The sequence below is a fragment of the Dermochelys coriacea genome, chromosome 1, assembly GCF_009764565.3.
Source record: "Dermochelys coriacea isolate rDerCor1 chromosome 1, rDerCor1.pri.v4, whole genome shotgun sequence".
Lineage (NCBI taxonomy): Eukaryota > Metazoa > Chordata > Testudines > Dermochelyidae > Dermochelys > Dermochelys coriacea.
The window spans coordinates 109,142,992-109,160,065 of NC_050068.2; the positions used below are offsets into that span (position 1 = coordinate 109,142,992).

A 17,074-nucleotide genomic window follows, 5' to 3' on the forward strand; every position below is an offset into this window, starting at 1 on the left:
TTAGTGTGGACATTGTAAATAATTCATTGTCCGTTTAAATTGTTTAATTTCCAAGTATTTGTCAGTGTTTATTACCAAAACGGTTTTTTGTGCATACTTCATTTCCAAGCAAAAGCGTTTTAGACTGGCAATTGGAAAGTCAAAAAATACGACTGGAAATTTAGTGCACAAATTCTTTAACACATGTGCAGTTGCCTGCCTTCTCATCACCTTGAAAAATCCTACTTTGCATGCAAATATACTTAATATTAGAATTTGGCTCTTTGTATGAAGGAAGAATTTATTGCAAGGTTATTTTATGTATATTTTTGATTTTCATTTACTTTGTTTCAAGCTAAAATGTGTATGAAAAGGTCTTCAGGTCTGTCTTTGTGATCCATTTTATCAAGTTCTAAGTCTTCAAGGTGATAAAATTGAAGTAATTTATTAGCTCATCCCTGTTTTGGACTGGTTTCAGTTTCCACAAATTTGATTTTAGCCCTATGATCATTCTGTTTTATTGTGGCTTACCTGGTAAAAATGAAAGAAACAAGTTTACTGTTTAAAATTATAAAGACAAATTATGGAACAAAATAAGGCTAAATTAAATTATTGCTATTTTAAATGTCACAACTGTGCTCAGTTGGTGCTGATCATTTTTCAAAGATAATCTGACAAGAAATGGTTTGTGAAACATTTAATTTTTAATTATGCAGTTGTGTGTGTACACAGAAACATATACCACTGATGCGAAGTATATTTTTGCTTTTTTCCCTCTATTTTTCCTTTTCTATGTATATTTAAGAAATATACATAGTGCAGTAGATATCATTACATACATCAAAAATCAACAGCTTCTATTTGCATTTAACCGCACTAAGAAACAACTGAAGTATCAGTTACATGCACGGCCTCTTCTGTTGTAAAGGCTGGGTAATGGCATTAAAATTTTAGATTTTTTTTACCATTCCATGTCTAGCTTTCCATCAGAGGTGGAAAAACTCCATTTGGTGTTGGGATTGCTTTTGTAAGAGTAGCAGTGCATTTCAAAAATTACCAGACACTTTATTAAAATTGTCACATTCTTTTTGTACCCCTTTCTTACCTCTGTGTTCACATTCTGCCTATCCCTCATAGCGCTGATTTGGCAATTCTGCTAGTAGCACCTTCTGTCTGGCATCCAGGAGGTGCTGCTTTTGGAAGTGCAAATTCAGCACAGCACAGGGCACCAGTGGATTGGAAGGCAGTGGCATGAGAGGTAGGACAGCAGCTTTTTGTTACTACTTGGGGGAAAAGAGGTTTTGTTTTTTTAAGTCTGAAGAGATCATGGGGCAATAGGATGAAGAGAAGAGAATGAAAGGTGGGGCTTTCCCTTCTTATAAATCTGGTCTTTTGCTGGGCATTCCTTGCTCTCAGAAAAATAGGTTAGTTCTCTAGATAAGGGTTTAACATCATTAGTAACACAGTGTGTGTAGTAGCTCACAATATGGCCACCTACAATTTGTTTCCAAATATCTCCAGGCATTTACCTTTCATAAGCAAAAACCCAGCTTCCAAATAGAAATAGAAGAGAGAAATCATTTTTACACCCCTTGTTCACCCTAAACATTTTACAGTGATTATATCGAGAAGGTAAGTTTAGACACAGTCATGAAAACGCTAGTCTTGGCAGGGAGGTAACTGGAAATAGTACAGTAAGTCTAAAATATTTTCAAGTATTTTGGAGTTTTTTGAGATAAGTACTGTGGCTTGCAATGTTTGATTAGCCCTATTAACTTTGCATTTTGTAAAAAGATTTCCAATTGATTTGTTATAGCTAAGTTGTAGCTGTGGGCTAATATAATGTTCCTCTCCTTTCAAATTTCTCTGTCAACTAGAGTTGACTGTCCTGTTCATAATAATAATCAAAACATCTCAGGGGTATTCAGGTTAGGACATATATGTTCAATAAAACTGCTCAAAAATTAAAACAAAATCAAAAATTAGATTGTGACAGTTCAAAAGTTATTACATGCCAAGTGTAATTTTTACATCAAACCCAACCAAAAATAAGAATAATAAAGCTTTGCTGCCTTTTTAACAATATTTTCTCTTTTCCTTCTCTTCCCATCACCTTTTGCTTTCGTTTTCATGTGTTTTGGTTGTGGCTATTCCTTACGTTCCCCTCCTCATCCCATCTCTGCCTATCAACATCCACCATTTCATTTCACCCGTACATCCTTAGCATGGCAAGGCACTGACCTGATGCATAATCACGTCTTGGCTGATGATGACCAATCAAGTCTAGACTCCTTGGGTCGTCGCAGTAGCCTTTCTCGTTTGGAGCCTTCAGACCTCTCAGAAGACTCTGACTATGACAGTATATGGACAGCCCATAGTTACAGAATGGGGTCTACATCTCGTAAGAGCTGTTGCTCATATATCTCTCACCAGAACTAATGCACTTCTGAGCTTTTCTTAACAAATGCTTGTTGTATCACAGCCTGCTTTTCTTAGATGTTTTCTTGCTGTTCCTTGTCTCTTCAATGTGATATTTTAACAACTTTTGAGAGAGTTTCTGATATTTCAATTGTACCTCGTGGGAGGCTCTATTGCCAATTTAATACACATACAATTAAGTCATTCTAAATTGAGAGTGTATATCCTGTTAAGGATATTATACATTTAGGGTTTTTTAAAAGTGACAGCCATTGATTTGTAGCTATGAATAGTCTGTTTTTGACTTGGTCAGTGTAGCAACAATTCCTCCCCCCCCCCCCCCCGGATACACGTTTTTTGTATTTTGTACTGAAACCATACTGGTTTGTGAGCTAAGTGCCAGCAATATGGAACTACTTTAGCCTTATAGTGGTCTAGTTTTCTATGTATTATAAACACAAGGTATAAAGCAGGGAGAACAAGAGAAAATAATTTTTAAAATATGCAGTACAAGAACTGTAAAATTATTCAGATACTCCTATATCTGGGCAATCTGTGTGGCAGTGTTTGATTATCTATGAAAATGTTTATATTGCTGTTTTTTTTTCATTGCTTAGACATGGGTGAAGAATCATACATTTTTCACAAGTTAAGCAGTTGTCTTAAAGACCTGGAAGTCTGTGTTGTTAAATGCAGTGTATAGTTTCACTCTACCAGTAGTCATACTGTCCCTTTACTGTATGTAATAGTGTGGAGGGTTCCAGGTTTTAGACGCTGATCTGCCTAGTAAAATGCACAACTATCAACAAATCATCGGTCCTTCTCTATGAAAACCACAAAATCCAATCTGGATAAAAACATTCAGAAAGGTTCCCTTTATGAAAGCTTGAGTATCCAGCATCTGAAACTGTTGGTATAATTGCGGTCAAAATTGGGTTGTAGGAAGTCCTTAAAAGTGGAATGCCTGGCTTTGGTTTCCACAGTTTGGATATATCTGAGGCGTGTTTATTGTGTTTTGTAATTGCTCTCATAAGCACATTGGTTTTCAGCAACCAGCTCTTCATTCAGAGTAACTTTAGCTTTGCACAGAACTGAATTTGACACATTATATATTCAGTTTCAAATGTGACACAATATATATATTCTGCACCTGGGATGTTGGTGGGGGAAAGTTGTGTCCTGTATTGTGGATAACATAATTGGAATTGAAATGAAAACCTTTCTGTATTCCAAATCCTTATTAACATTAGCATTAAGAAAACAGCCACATCCTAAAAGGGCGATAACATTTTTTTACCTTCCTTAAAATTCCAGGATGCTGTATTTTTTTTTTTTTTTTCAAATATGTACAGTGCTCAGAGTTCTGATATCACTATCTGAACAAATTAAGATAGGTGCAATTGTTGCTGCCTGGGAATTTGATCACACTGTTTACAAGCCCTGAGGCAATAGTAAACTCCTGCAGCTGATTTAAATAGGAAACCAATGGTTATACATGAATGATCCCACAAGGATTAGAAAATGGACAAGCTGTGTTAGAAGCAGTTCATATCCAAAACTTCACTATCAGTTTTAAGTGTTGATAACCGACTTGTTACCCTAGATAATGAAAATTGAGATGCTTATCTGAAAAATTTCAGGCGTTTATTATTGTACTAGTCATTTTATTGACCCTTTGTGGCAGCAAGGTACGTGTATGCACTGTATCTAATTTTAACTAAGAAATATTGCTGAGGGGACAAATATATGGTGTATGTACTCCATGCTATATCAGACAATACCTCTGCAAACCACTTAGCTTTCATTTTTATTTTAAAAGTCACACAGAGGATTCATTTCCTATTTATAATGCTGAAAGCATGGATCATTTTTTCCCCTGATTTTTTTTTTTAAAGCAGTAGTGTTCTGGTGGAATAATATTGATGTTTTCTGCATTGGTTAAATGCCTGTTCATTTACAAATACTGATAGGTTACATATATTATGTACTGTAAATATTATGAGTTTTTGAAATAGTTGCTGCACTTAAACTTTCCTTTATCACTCAAAATAATGCTTTTGTTACCCAGATCTGAAGATTTTGACTTTCTATGCACCAAAGCTTTGACAGTTTACCACCATTGGTTATTGTAGCAATTAAATCATTAACTGTCATCAGAATGATGTTATTTTATGATGATGATCTTCAGTGCCAACATCACTGCAGAATTAAAAATCATATCTGCGTTTTCAATGTTACAGATCACTAGCTATTGTCAACTAATCAGAAATATTAATGCAAGAAGCTTAAAAAATACCAGTGTGAAAATGGTGGTATTCAGTCCAAAGGTTCAGTGTTTCTATTTTTGTGGAACTTTAGTCATGCTAATAATAGTACCTTATGTTTATGCAATTCTGTAAAATATATGTGTACAGTTAATATTATACTGAAAGAATGCAGAATCTGAATTAGAAGGTAGGTTTAAGCCATTGTCAGCTCCTTTCCCTGTGGCTTAAATGGTGTTTCCATTAAATGAGTATTTAACATAAATTGTCACCAAGCTATATTAATTGTGTTTTTTGCATAGTCCTGCCAAAACACAGTAATGTGTATATAGTGACGTAAAACATTGACAGATCTATATATTGTGCATTTCATTTGTGAATGGGAAAAGCCATCTTTAGTAGGTGACTGACTTTTGAAAATACAAACTGGATGTATATCTAAATGTTGCATTGTATTGTACAGTATGCCTATAATTGTTTGTGGTTGCATATAGCAATTAAGTGTTTTGTTTTATAAAAAAAAGGACATCTGTTATGTACAGTTGAAATAAATTTTGCATTTGTTAGCCTGTGACTAATACTTAATCATTATACAGGGGAAAAGACAGCATTACTTACAATTTCATATTTGTTGTTTGGCTTTTCTGAAAGTAGCATAATAAAATGAAAGCCAAATGCTAAAATAAGAGAACGAACCTGCTTTAGTGAAGGTGTTCATGTATGATTTGTGTGTAATGTAATCTAGTCAGTCTAATGTAATCCACCATAGTACAAGTTATTCTGTGTCCTGCTGGGTTTTTTTTCTTATTTTAAAACTTTCCATCTCTAGAGATATTGTCATCTACAGAACATGTTTCCCATTTCCATTTATGGAAATAGTGTTTTCCCCCCCTAATATGAGAAAACTTAAATTGATTTTTGTCAATTTATCCTTGGTAGCGAAACAGGCTAAGCAGTCACTCAGGAGAAAATTGGATCAATTTAAAAAAGATTGAATAAAATATGCAGAGGGCCTGGTGCACAAGAACAAATAGTACAAATTAGTACATATATCTGTGGTCTTAAAGTTTTGCTACTAATGTAGCAATTCTTTTCTAGCCCCGCGGCCATCTAACTGAACAGTGAGCATAATCTTTTTTGATGAACATCTGTATCAATTAGGGAAATGTGGGCAATTCTGTATCTAAAGTAAGTACTCTTTGTATATCCTTTGAAATTTTTTCTTAGGGCTCTCCATACTGTCATTATTCCAAAAGTAGAAGGCCCCTTATTTAGTATTACTCCATTCATATATACCAGCTGTGCGTCCCGTTCTTTTTCCAAGGATTTACTTGTGTCTATAAACTCTTTAAAATTGGTTCTACTCCAAAAAATGACTGAATTTGACATACTGGCATACAAATAAAATGATGGATTTTTAGTTCCCAGCCCTACAAACTCACCCTGAGATCAGAAAGTCGTCATGCTAGGTTCTTTCCTACTGATGCATAACCACCAGCAACAAAGTTTTGTCAGATCAGCTTCTGTCTTTAGCTAATAACTGCACCTGTGCAGCCCCTTTGTACTTAAGCATATCTTTGCAACCTAGTGGTTTTCAATAGTATTTGATACGTTAGACTTAAGGCAAAATATTGCTCTGCAGTTGGAACCTGGTTAATAATTCAGTTGATGCACAAGAAAGCACAGAATACCGCTCACTCTTTTTTAGATTTGTACGGGCTAACAGGAATAAAAAGTAGCAAAAACTTATTCTGAAAACACACACGGCATAGCGGTACCATTTTTAGGGTTCTTCACAGGAGAACACTCTGTAAAGTTTGTTCAATGGGCCACTGGGTACCTGATTTGGCAGCAATATCCACCTGTGTTAATTATTAGAATGTGAATAATGCAATGAAAAGTTGAACATTTAAAGTATGCACAGGTCTAATTTGCACGTGAATATACCACAAGTGTACATCCAAATGGCCAGTTGGGCTGTCAAGCGATTAAAAAAATGAAGTGTGATTAATCACACTGTTAAACAATAATAGAATACCATTTATTGAAATATTTGGATGTTTTCTACATTTTCAAATATATTGGTTTCAATTACAAGACTATACCAAGTTACAGTGCTCACTTTATATTATTTTTATTACAAATATTTGCACTGTGAAAAAGATAATAGAGAGTATTTCAATTCACCTCATACAAGTACTGTAGTGCAATCTCTTTATCGTGAAAGTGCAACTTACAAATGTAGAAATTTTTTTTAACATAACTGCACTCAAAAATAAAACAATGTAAAACTTTAGACAATGTTTCTCAAACTTTTGATGCTGGCTACCCCAATTGGACTTGCTTAAAAAATCATGACCCCACCCACTAGAAAAAAATGATCCCCTACATTCAGTCTCTTGGGGCACAGGCCTTTGGCCCCCCTCGGGCTGCAAGCCTTCGGCTGACTCTGAAGTGCAATTAACACATTAAAAAAATTTACGCGTTAATCATGCTGTCACTTAATCCTTAATTGACAGGCCTAATGCAAGGTGAGAGGTCATGGGGACTTAATAGTTGGAAGTGATGGAGTGTTTTGGTTGAAGACTATGAGCTGCCAATGTGATGCAGCTGTGAAAAAGGCTAATTCAGTCCTAGCATGCATCAGGCAAAGTATTTCCAGTAGAGACAGGGAAGTGTTATTACCATTGCATAAGGCTCTGATGAAACCTCATCTGGAATACTGGGTGCAGTTGTGGTCTCCCATGTTTAACAAAGATGATTTCAAACTGGAACCGGTTCAGAGAAGGGCTGCTAGGATGATCAGAGGAATGGAGAAATTACCTTACAAGAGGAGACTTAAGGACTTTGGCTGATTTAGCCTAACCAAACAAAGGCTGAGGGGTGATATGATTGCTTTGTATAAATACATCAGTGAGAGAGATATGCTATTTAAGTTAAGGGCCAGTGGTTGTACAAGAATAAATGGATATAAACTGGCCATCGACAAGTTTATGCTTGAAGTTAGATGAAAGTTTCTGACCATCAGAGAAGAGAAGTTCTGGAACAGCCTTCCAAGGGGAATAGTGGGGGCAAAAAAAGTATTTCTTTCAAAACTGAGCTTGATAAGTAGGGCTATCAAGAGATTTTTAAAAAATTAGTCTCAATTAATCACAGTTTTGATTGCACCGGATAAAAAGATGGTTATATGTAGCAATTGCAGGGATAAGTTCCAATACTATTGAAGGGTTCAGAGTAGCAGCCGTGTTAGCCGCAAAAAGAAAAGGAGTACTTGTGGCACCTTAGAGACTAACAAATTTATGCGAGCATAAGCTTTCTGATGAAGTGAGCTGTAGCTCACGAAAGCTTATGCTCACATAAATTTGTTAATCTCTAAGGTGCCACAAATACTATAGAAGTACTTCAGTACCACCTACATGCTAAACATGCTTTCGCCTCCAGATCTTGTGCTACAGATAACCCACCAACAGCAAATGAATCCCACCAGCCATAACAGAGTATGCTTACAGAGTTTGTTTGATCCAAGGGCTTGTACAATCCTGAAAGTACAACAGCTTAACCCATGCTATTGCAAAGTGGATAGCTATGAACTGCAGATCACTCAACACTGTAAATGACAGAAGGCTGAGAGATGTTATTCTAATTGCATCTTCCAGTCAGTCATACACCTTGCCCTCCCGAGGAGCCATTCCATCATGAATACATGACCCATATTACAACGAGAAGACCATAAAGTTGGAGCTTCTGAAAAATGCCCTCGCTGTTGCTTTGATTGGTGATCACTGGACATCCTTGAGCAATCACAGCTATCTTGGAGTCACGGCACACCTGATTGATACTGGATGGACACTGCAGTCATTTGCTTTAATAGTAACGCATACTGAAGAGAGACATTATGCAGAGCGTTTCTTGGATGTTGGGAAATAATGGAATATTCAAGAACAGGTAACAGCAATCAGTACTAACAGTGTGATCAAAACTGTGATTAATTTTTTTTAATTGCAATAAATTTGTTTCGAGTTTAATCGCTGAGTTAACTGCAATTAATCAACAGCCCTATTAACTAGCCATTAGTGTGTGTGCACTCCTGATTTAAATATATGCACTTGTGGAATTTGAACTCCAAACTTGACCTTGAAACTCAAGCCCGACAATCCTATTAGTAGATATTTTTAAAATAATTTCTTACAATAGAAAATGATTTGCCATTCTATTAAAAATCAGATTTTTGTAGAAAGAGATGTAGAAAGCAAGAATGTCTGGCATTAATGTGAAAACTGTACAGTTACAAAAGATTTAGATCAGTGTAAGAGTCTGCCCCCTCACCACTTATTTTTGCCATTGAAAATATGAAAAGCTAAAGACAGAATGAAATCTGTGTAAGTTGTTTAGTCCAGTCATCACTGATACTCCCAATTTCTGCAATTAACAGCTGTTCAACTGTAGTGTATATAGAGTATTTGTTTCTTAATAGTTTTTTAAAAAACAATTTTATTTAAACCAGTCCAAGGTCTGAATCTAGGAAAAGGCCTAATATGTGGTTATTAGAAAAGTTTACCTTTTGTTTTCTCCCTTTCACTTTCCTTTTAAAATATAATTAGTTATGTTTGCATTTATCCAGATACCCTCATATAGTGTGCCTCATGTCAGATTTAAAACCAACCGTCAGACATCTCTGAGGCAGCTCCTGTGAAGGCAATAGTGCTGCATCATATATCAATGTTTTCTTGCATGTGTCATTTTTTAGTCTACCCCAACCCCATTAAAAATAGGTGCAGTTGGACGCCAGGGAGAACTTTGGTGGATTCCAGTCTACATTCTGGCTTTCCTTTGGAGTTGTGCTAAACAGGGTCATGAGTCTTGTCCTGCTGGTTTTAGAGTGAGATCAACTGGCCATTTTTGTCATGTGAATGTCTTAGCAGCTCTTAATACAAGTGGCCATAGGTTGTTGCTTGATGAATGTTCCAGATGTGTCTGAAACTGTCCTCCCATGTGAATAATCCATGCCTAGAAGATGTCAGTCAGTGGTGACTAAAAGCACTGTGATCACTGAGGGATCTGATATGTGCATTCTGCAAGTATATATCTTCCTTTCCCGTGTTAAGAGTATGTATCTGAAATCTCTTAATACTGCATAGAGTACCAAGTATGAGCTGATGTACAGATGTATTTCTCTTACTTTGTGGATTCTACAAGTTCAGCCTGTGCCTTGGACGATATTGCTAGAAGGAAGCATCAGAGCTGCTTCATCCTCATCCCTGGGAAAACAGAAGTCTTGCTGCTGGGTAGAAACTTGTGTCTCTGCTTGTTGATAGAGGTTGTGTGTATTTGGACATAGTGAATTGAGTTCATAAACCTGGCATAACTTTCAACTCTGCATTTTCTGTGTCAGGCAGTGTTGGGCTTTTTTCAGTTGTACAGTTTTGCATCATGTATGCAAATTTTATTTTGTGACAGTCCATCTCAATTTTATTTTGTGACAATCATCTCAATAGTAAAACATGCCATCATGACATGCACCTTAATTGTAATTCGTTCACAGGAAGGGTGGGGCAGCTTCATCATGTACAACTTGTTCAGAATGCAATAACATGTTTGTTCGGACGTTTTAAACAACATGATTATATTACACTCCTGAGGGAATTCTGCACCAAAATATCAAAAATTCTGTGCACAGTATTTTAAAATTCTGCAAAATTCTACAAGTTTATTTGTTAATAAATAATTGCAGAGGCTCCAGCATGGCAGTCGGAAGCACAGGTCACTGGCTGCATGAAGGTGGGAGATCACCCTGCAGCCTCCCCACCATCCACCCCGGAGACACCAACTCAGTGGTGAGGCTGCACCTAAACCTGACACAGCACAAGGCCTGGGCCTGCCACAGAAATAACCTGGGGCCTTGGCCCTCTGCGCCAAGCACACCAGGTGTGGGCAGGCAGGCTCAACCAGGCAGGATCCAAGTGTCGAGGGGCGCATTGTGGGGGGAATCCAGGTGTGGGTGAGAGGATTCTGTGTGGGACAATCTGGGTGCAGGCAGTTCAGTGGGGGATCTAAGTGTAGAGGGATCTGGATGCACAGAGGCTCATTGGAGGGAGGGTTCCAAGTGCAAGGGCAGTGGGAGTCTGCAAGGGCTTCCAGGTGAAAGTGCTTTGGTGCTCAGCGGAGGGGTATGGGTGTGGGGGTCTGGGTGCTGGGGGAGTGGAGCTTGGTGGGGTAGGGGTCTGGGTGCAGCTAATTCGGGGTCAGTGGCGTGGGGGTCTGGATGTGGAGGCTCAGGGTGGTGTGGGGGGGGTGGGGCAAGTCAGGGTGGGGGTTTGAGTTCAGGGAGCTCAGTGGGGGATGGTTTGGCTGCAGGCGGCTCCAGGTGCAGGGGTTGAGGTTCAATGGGGTAGGGTTTGGGTATGGAGGGCTAGGGGGTTCTGGGTATACAGGATGAGGCTTGGCGGGAGTGTCTGGGTATGGGACGTCCGCATGCATGGGGGTTGGGCGGATGGGGGAATCAGCTCCCCATACAGTGACCCCTTCCCCCACAGCTGAGGAGCATTGGGGGCAGGAAGCAGGGGAGGATTCTGAGCTTCCTGCAGCTGGGGGAGGTTTCTTGGGGGTGGGTCTGACACAGCCACAGTTACTCCTTGCAGGGGAAGGGGAAGAGGAAGTCCCATCCTCTCCTGCCTCCAGCCCAGCCGGGACTAGCAGCTGATCCCAGCCCAGGGTAGGAGTCACTGCCTGGGGTGTCCCTAACCCTGCGGTCATTTACCTCTCTGCCGGCGCTCCGAGTGCCTGAAATGATGTATCTGCACAGCTAGGGAGTGGTGCGTGACTACTCTTGCAGCTTCCCTTTGTTTCCCTGTCAGAAACTCATTTTTCTGCGGGGAAGCAAAGAAATCTGCAGGGGACTTGAATTCTTTGTACGTGCTGTGGTGCAGAATTCCCCCAGGAGTAATATTACAAGTTTCTAGCACTTAAACAATGCTGCCTAATAATGTTTGGATTGATTTTTCTTTATTTAAATTGGTATTTTGGAGCTTTAAGAACCAAAATAGTGTAGGCTTGGCTATGTTGTAGATCTTTGTCTGAATGTATACCTGACTATGAAACTACTGTCCTTTTAGAAATATCACTAATCTCATCTCAGGTCAGCAGGCCGTTGTGGGAAGGTCCCAGTTATTACTATGTTTTAAAGAGTGAAAATAACAGGTTACTGCTGCTATTGTAGATTCCATCTTTAAAGTTTAAAAGACTTGGGATGAGATTCTTTGTTGTGCCTCTAAGAGTTGCAGCACAGGAAGTAGCTTTAAGCCACATTTGCACCCTTTTGATCCTTTCTGCATTTCTCTGGGAGCTGGAGAGACCCTTGGTGTAATTTGAACAGGCCTTCTGGGTCTGCCATATAGGTGCAGCACTGCTGCAGTCTCTACAATACTGCATAATAATACAATACTGACCCCTATGCCATAGCTTGCAAGGTGGTCATCTGAAAACAGTCTTGTGGCTGTCTTCTGCATAAAGGGACTGGAGAGGGCTGAGGATTTATTCACTCTTGGCCTTTGAGATTTTCAAAGCCCTTCAGGAGATTTAGCCACATATTAGCCAAGTTAGATTTTCTGGTTAAGATGAAAACTTATTTCAAATGCAAATTTACAAGTAAATATAGCAAAGTCAATATGGTTTCTCTTTTAAAATAACAAAGATGGTATAGAAAAGAATCATCAGAGCAATAAAACATAGAGATTTAATAGAGATTTGCATTTTTCTGTTGTAGGTTATCGCATCAAATCTGTACTTTCTGCAAGTACTGTATAAGTTACCCCACTAAGATGTTTTTAGTACAAGCTGAAAAATGCTACGTTTCCTCGTACTTTTATTAATATTCTATCAGCAGGTATATGTGAAGTGAAAATAGAATATGACAGGCTGAAATACAAAATTACTTTTTTTCATAGGAACAAGATAAACACATCTATCTGAGGACAGAGCAGTGAGAATCGTATGGTGGCAACAATAAAAAGCAATTACAACATTAGGAAGCTTGTCAATGCAATAAGAATGACAGTGAAGCTCTCGATGTTCTGACTTCATCATTATTATACACTCTGGCGCACAAAAGACCAGTGACATGGGAATAGTTTATCTTTCTCATAACTGATATGCACACATGCGTGCGTGTATACAGTGTTTTTATTCATGTGAACATTTTCTTTTTTATAAAATATGATTAAATTTTACTTCAGCTTTCTACACCCCAGTGTCACAAGATATTTTCTTTGTGGTTTGTTTCAATTTTAATATTGGTATACACATATATATGCAGATATGGTTATATATGATTAATATATTGTGTGTGTGTGTGTGTGTGTGTGTGTGTGTGTATACATAAATTAGATACGGTATTTGTGAAATAGTTGTACATTTGTAACATTTTCTGGGTTTAACTATCTTTCTCCCCATGCCATCCCCACCCCTCCAAAGGCCCGATATCACTGTGTCCTTATTTCCAGTACAGAGACTTGGATGCAGCTCTATCTAGAGAGAAATGCTTCATTTCTTCAACTGGGTAAAGGGAATCACTGGAGAGAAATACAAGACATTCCTCTTTCCCAAGTAAAGACCACCCTCTGCCCCTGCTGCCTTGGGGTGCTTAAAACTGAGACTCGGACCCAACCTCCGATGCTGCGAGATCATTAGTCTAGCCCAGGGATTGGCAACCTTTGGCACGCAGCCTGTCAGGGAAATCCACTGGCGGGCCAGGACAGTTTGTTTACCTGCAGCATCCGCAGGTTCGGCTGATTGCAGCTCCCACTGGTGCGGTTCGCCATTCCAGGCCAATGGGGGCTGCGGGAAGCAGCGGCCAGCACATCCCTCGGCCCACGCCGCTTCCCGCGGCCAGTGGGAGCTGCAATCAGCCAAACCTGCAGACGCTGCAGATAAGCAAACCGGCCCGGCCCGCCAGCGGATTTCCCTGACACGCCGCGTGCCAAAGGTTGCTGATCCCTGTGCTAGCCTCTTAAAATAATTTTTCTCTCATTGCTCCACAATAGCCTGACATATTACAATTAGCCTGGCCTACCTCAGGCAGTTCCCCAGCTTATTAGTCATTAATAAGCACAAGATGATAATTTTTGCATCAGTCAAAATTACGATGGACAGTGCCAATAGAGAAATTTCTTTCAATGCATATGCAGAGCTCTGCTGTGCCTATGTTTCAAGTCACTCCTTCCTTGCAAAATTATGATTTTTCTCATTATATAACAGCATGAGTTCATTTTAAAACAGTATTTGACCCTTTTTTATTATATAAGATTTATGGTGGTTTAGGACCAGATTCTGCTCTCAGATCCTTTTCTCATGATCGTTATTGTGTAGAGATGTGAATCTACTGTTAGATCCTCAGGGCCTAACGAAGGACTGTTCCCACTGATTTAACTAATTGCCCTCATTTACTGAAAAGTAGTTTGAGCTTTTCTGTATCCGTAAGCAGGGGTCTATTTTTCTCCTGTTGGCTTATCTGTTGTCAGAACGTATGACTGCAGTGGTTTGATAGTTAATGTCTTTCATTGGGCTCATGTTCTTCAACATGATTTTCCTTGTGTTCAGAGATTATAGCATTTTGTTACCATCTGTGAAGCAAAGGCAACATTATAATGAAGCAGCTGGTCATCAAGAATGAACAAATTTCCACTAACAGAAATGCTCCCCAGAATACGCATTTATTGGGTGTAAATTGAAATCATGCTAAAATTAATACATTCCTGGTTAGAGGAGGACCATGATAATGAATTGGTAAATGAGTGGGTATTGTCTATAATTTCAAAGTTGACATTCTGGGTAAATATACAACAGCTCCAAAGCTTTATCAGCTTTATTTAACTAAATATGTAATTCTAAACAAATGCTTAGGAAGCATTTTATTTACAAACCTTTTTGAGAAATGCTAGTAATTTGTTGCAACCTAATTATCATTTCTGGAACAGTTTGCTTCATGAAAGACACATGCCTTCAAAGCAGTGCATTATCTGTTCAGAGCCACCTGTTTCACAATTTACACTAATTATCTTAGAGACATCATTTTGGAATGATAATAAAAATGTACATTGTAAAATGGTGCTGAAGGAGATGTGTTTTGAGATTGTTGTGAAATCAATTTTTCCCGTATAGTTTACGGTTTTTATATTTTTTTTAACTGTGTACTTTGTATAATGATTTTAATAATGTAATCTGGCAATTTATGAGTAAAAAAGCATCATCTTTATTTATTTATATATAAATGATGCTATTTGTAAACTTCAATTTTTTTTTTTTTTTTTTTTTTTGCTACTCCCACTCCTATGTGATTGATTTCATTTGTGCCATGAAACTGCAATTTCAGCATTTGATCTCACGTTCACTGCTTCTCACTAGTGTAGCTATTGACTTTGAAGGAGTTACTCTGGATTTATACCGGTCTAAATAAGTTCAGTATTAGCCCTAAAGGCTTGACTGCAATTTGTTTATATACACACACAAAACTATCATTTACCTCACTGTGGTGAATCCACATGACTCTTACAAATTCAAAGAGACAAATATTTTACTATGCCTTGATCTCTCTGGAAAGCATCACCACTGACAACACCGGGGAATTCCACCAACAACAAAAAGGGAAAAAAATGGGTCACTTTTTTTTTTTTTTTTTAAATTCCAGAGTCGACAGAAAAACATTGTTAAAGAAGTAAAGGATATAAGTCAATAGCTGTGTGTTCATGAGAAAAACAATTTAAAGCAAATACTTGGTTCATAAAAGTGTGTCATGCATTATAGAGATGAAATAATAATCTCTTGAAAGTGCTCTGGTGGTGTTTGCATGTTATTCATTTTGTAATTTTTTTTTTTTGTAATAGGCTCCCGTAAAGAGTCTGCTCCCCAAGTGCTGCTTCCAGAGGAAGAGAAAATTATTGTAGAAGAAACAAAAAGTAATGGTCAGACTGTGATCGAAGAAAAGTAAGAAAATGTCTAAATTTAAAACAGTAAATTTCACACTTGCTCAAAAATAATTTGTGTGATGTACTTGGCTTGTGAAGTTGTTTTTCAGTTTATTCTGTAGCAATAGATTTAACAGCAGTTGTGATATGGTGGAGGTTTTTTCGCTGGTTATTCATAGCGTATGCTACCAGCTGAAAATCGATCAATTTTGTTACTGAATGAGAGAGTCTTTCCTTTAGCATCAACTTGCAGGCTTTTTTCTAACTGTATATTTAGTATTTATTTTACAGTGTATATAACTTAATTTACTAGGCATGCATGGTGTTTTAGAGACAAAGTGACACCAATTATGCTATATGTTACAAATATGATGACAGGTCCTTTTTCTAAGGAGTTTGCCTGGCTAGGTTATGTCTTAATAAGAATGTATAACATTACGCAAAGAGTCGGGGAAGTTATAGGTGCTAGCAGGCTCTTTTGCTTCATGATTTTTCATTTTTCATGTGTTGGATTTTATTTCATGGTACTTGATGCCTTGTAATAATATATACATCTGTTAATTCATTTACACTTTATGAAACAATTGTAATGAATCTTAATCTTCTATTTTAGAAGCCTTGTTGACACAGTATATGCATTAAAAGATGAAGTACAGGAATTAAGACAGGTTGGTAAATAATGCGTACTGTATTTTATCAACACTTGTGGATGGTGAGGGGGTGTACAGATTGTGCAGTTGTAGCAAATAATTATTAAAGTTAGTAGGGTTATGTTTTTTTCAGTAGCAGGGTTAAGACTAGATTCAGAATCTTCAGCTTTTTGTCCAAAAAAGGAGGTCTATTCCAGTTGAATTTAAAAAAAAAAAAAAAAGTTTAGAAACTGAGGGCAGATAATACAAAACAAAAACATAAACCCAGGAGAAAGAAGTTAAGTATATTATCTCCGTGAGTTGACTAAGGGAAACTGTTTTCAAACAGCACTAAATTGTGACATGTTGGGCAGAAATTTAAAATACTATAAAATACTATAAAAGTTTACTATATCAGCTGAAAAACAGAAAAAGCCAAAGATACTGGTACTCAGTAACTTCAGTGGTTTAAATTTGTCTGATTCTATTTAGGCCTTAATCCCTTCTCCAGTTCCCCCCTTCCTCTACCTTCCCCCCGGGTACTTGAGCACCTCCTTTTGATCAATTCTTATATTTTCTCATTTCAGGAGATGAAGAGCCATTTTCATTTCCTTTCTCTCACTTATTGTCATGTGACCGCTATTAAAAAATCATTCATGCCACAAGTTAGCTCAGATATTATTTTATCACATAGGTGAGATATCTTGCAGAATTCCCCTTGAGAAACTAACATGGAACTTCAACTAGAGCTGTCTAAATAACTGATTTTTGTTTGTTTGGCCATTCAAAAAAATGAAAAGAAAATTAAAATTAGCTTTGGGTCAAC

At 37.8% G+C, this 17,074-nt stretch overlaps 1 protein-coding gene across 9 annotated transcripts in view; it reads left to right on the plus strand.

Moving 5' to 3' along the window:
* ARHGEF7 (Rho guanine nucleotide exchange factor 7) overlaps positions 1–17,074 on the plus strand; it is a 194,765-nt gene that overhangs the window by 172,575 nt on the left and 5,116 nt on the right. For 6 of the 9 annotated variants that reach the window (XM_038392399.2, XM_038392297.2, XM_043496566.1 and 3 more), the window contains 2 exons: positions 15,539–15,638; positions 16,233–16,287. In XM_038392399.2, coding sequence (XP_038248327.2) covers positions 15,539–15,638; positions 16,233–16,287 — 155 coding nt within the window. Of the gene's footprint in view, positions 1–2,203; positions 7,004–12,604; positions 13,375–15,538; positions 15,639–16,232; positions 16,288–17,074 lie in introns of those variants that run through there. The other 3 variants (XM_038392408.2, XM_043495817.1, XM_038392370.2) reach the window with 3 other exon arrangements.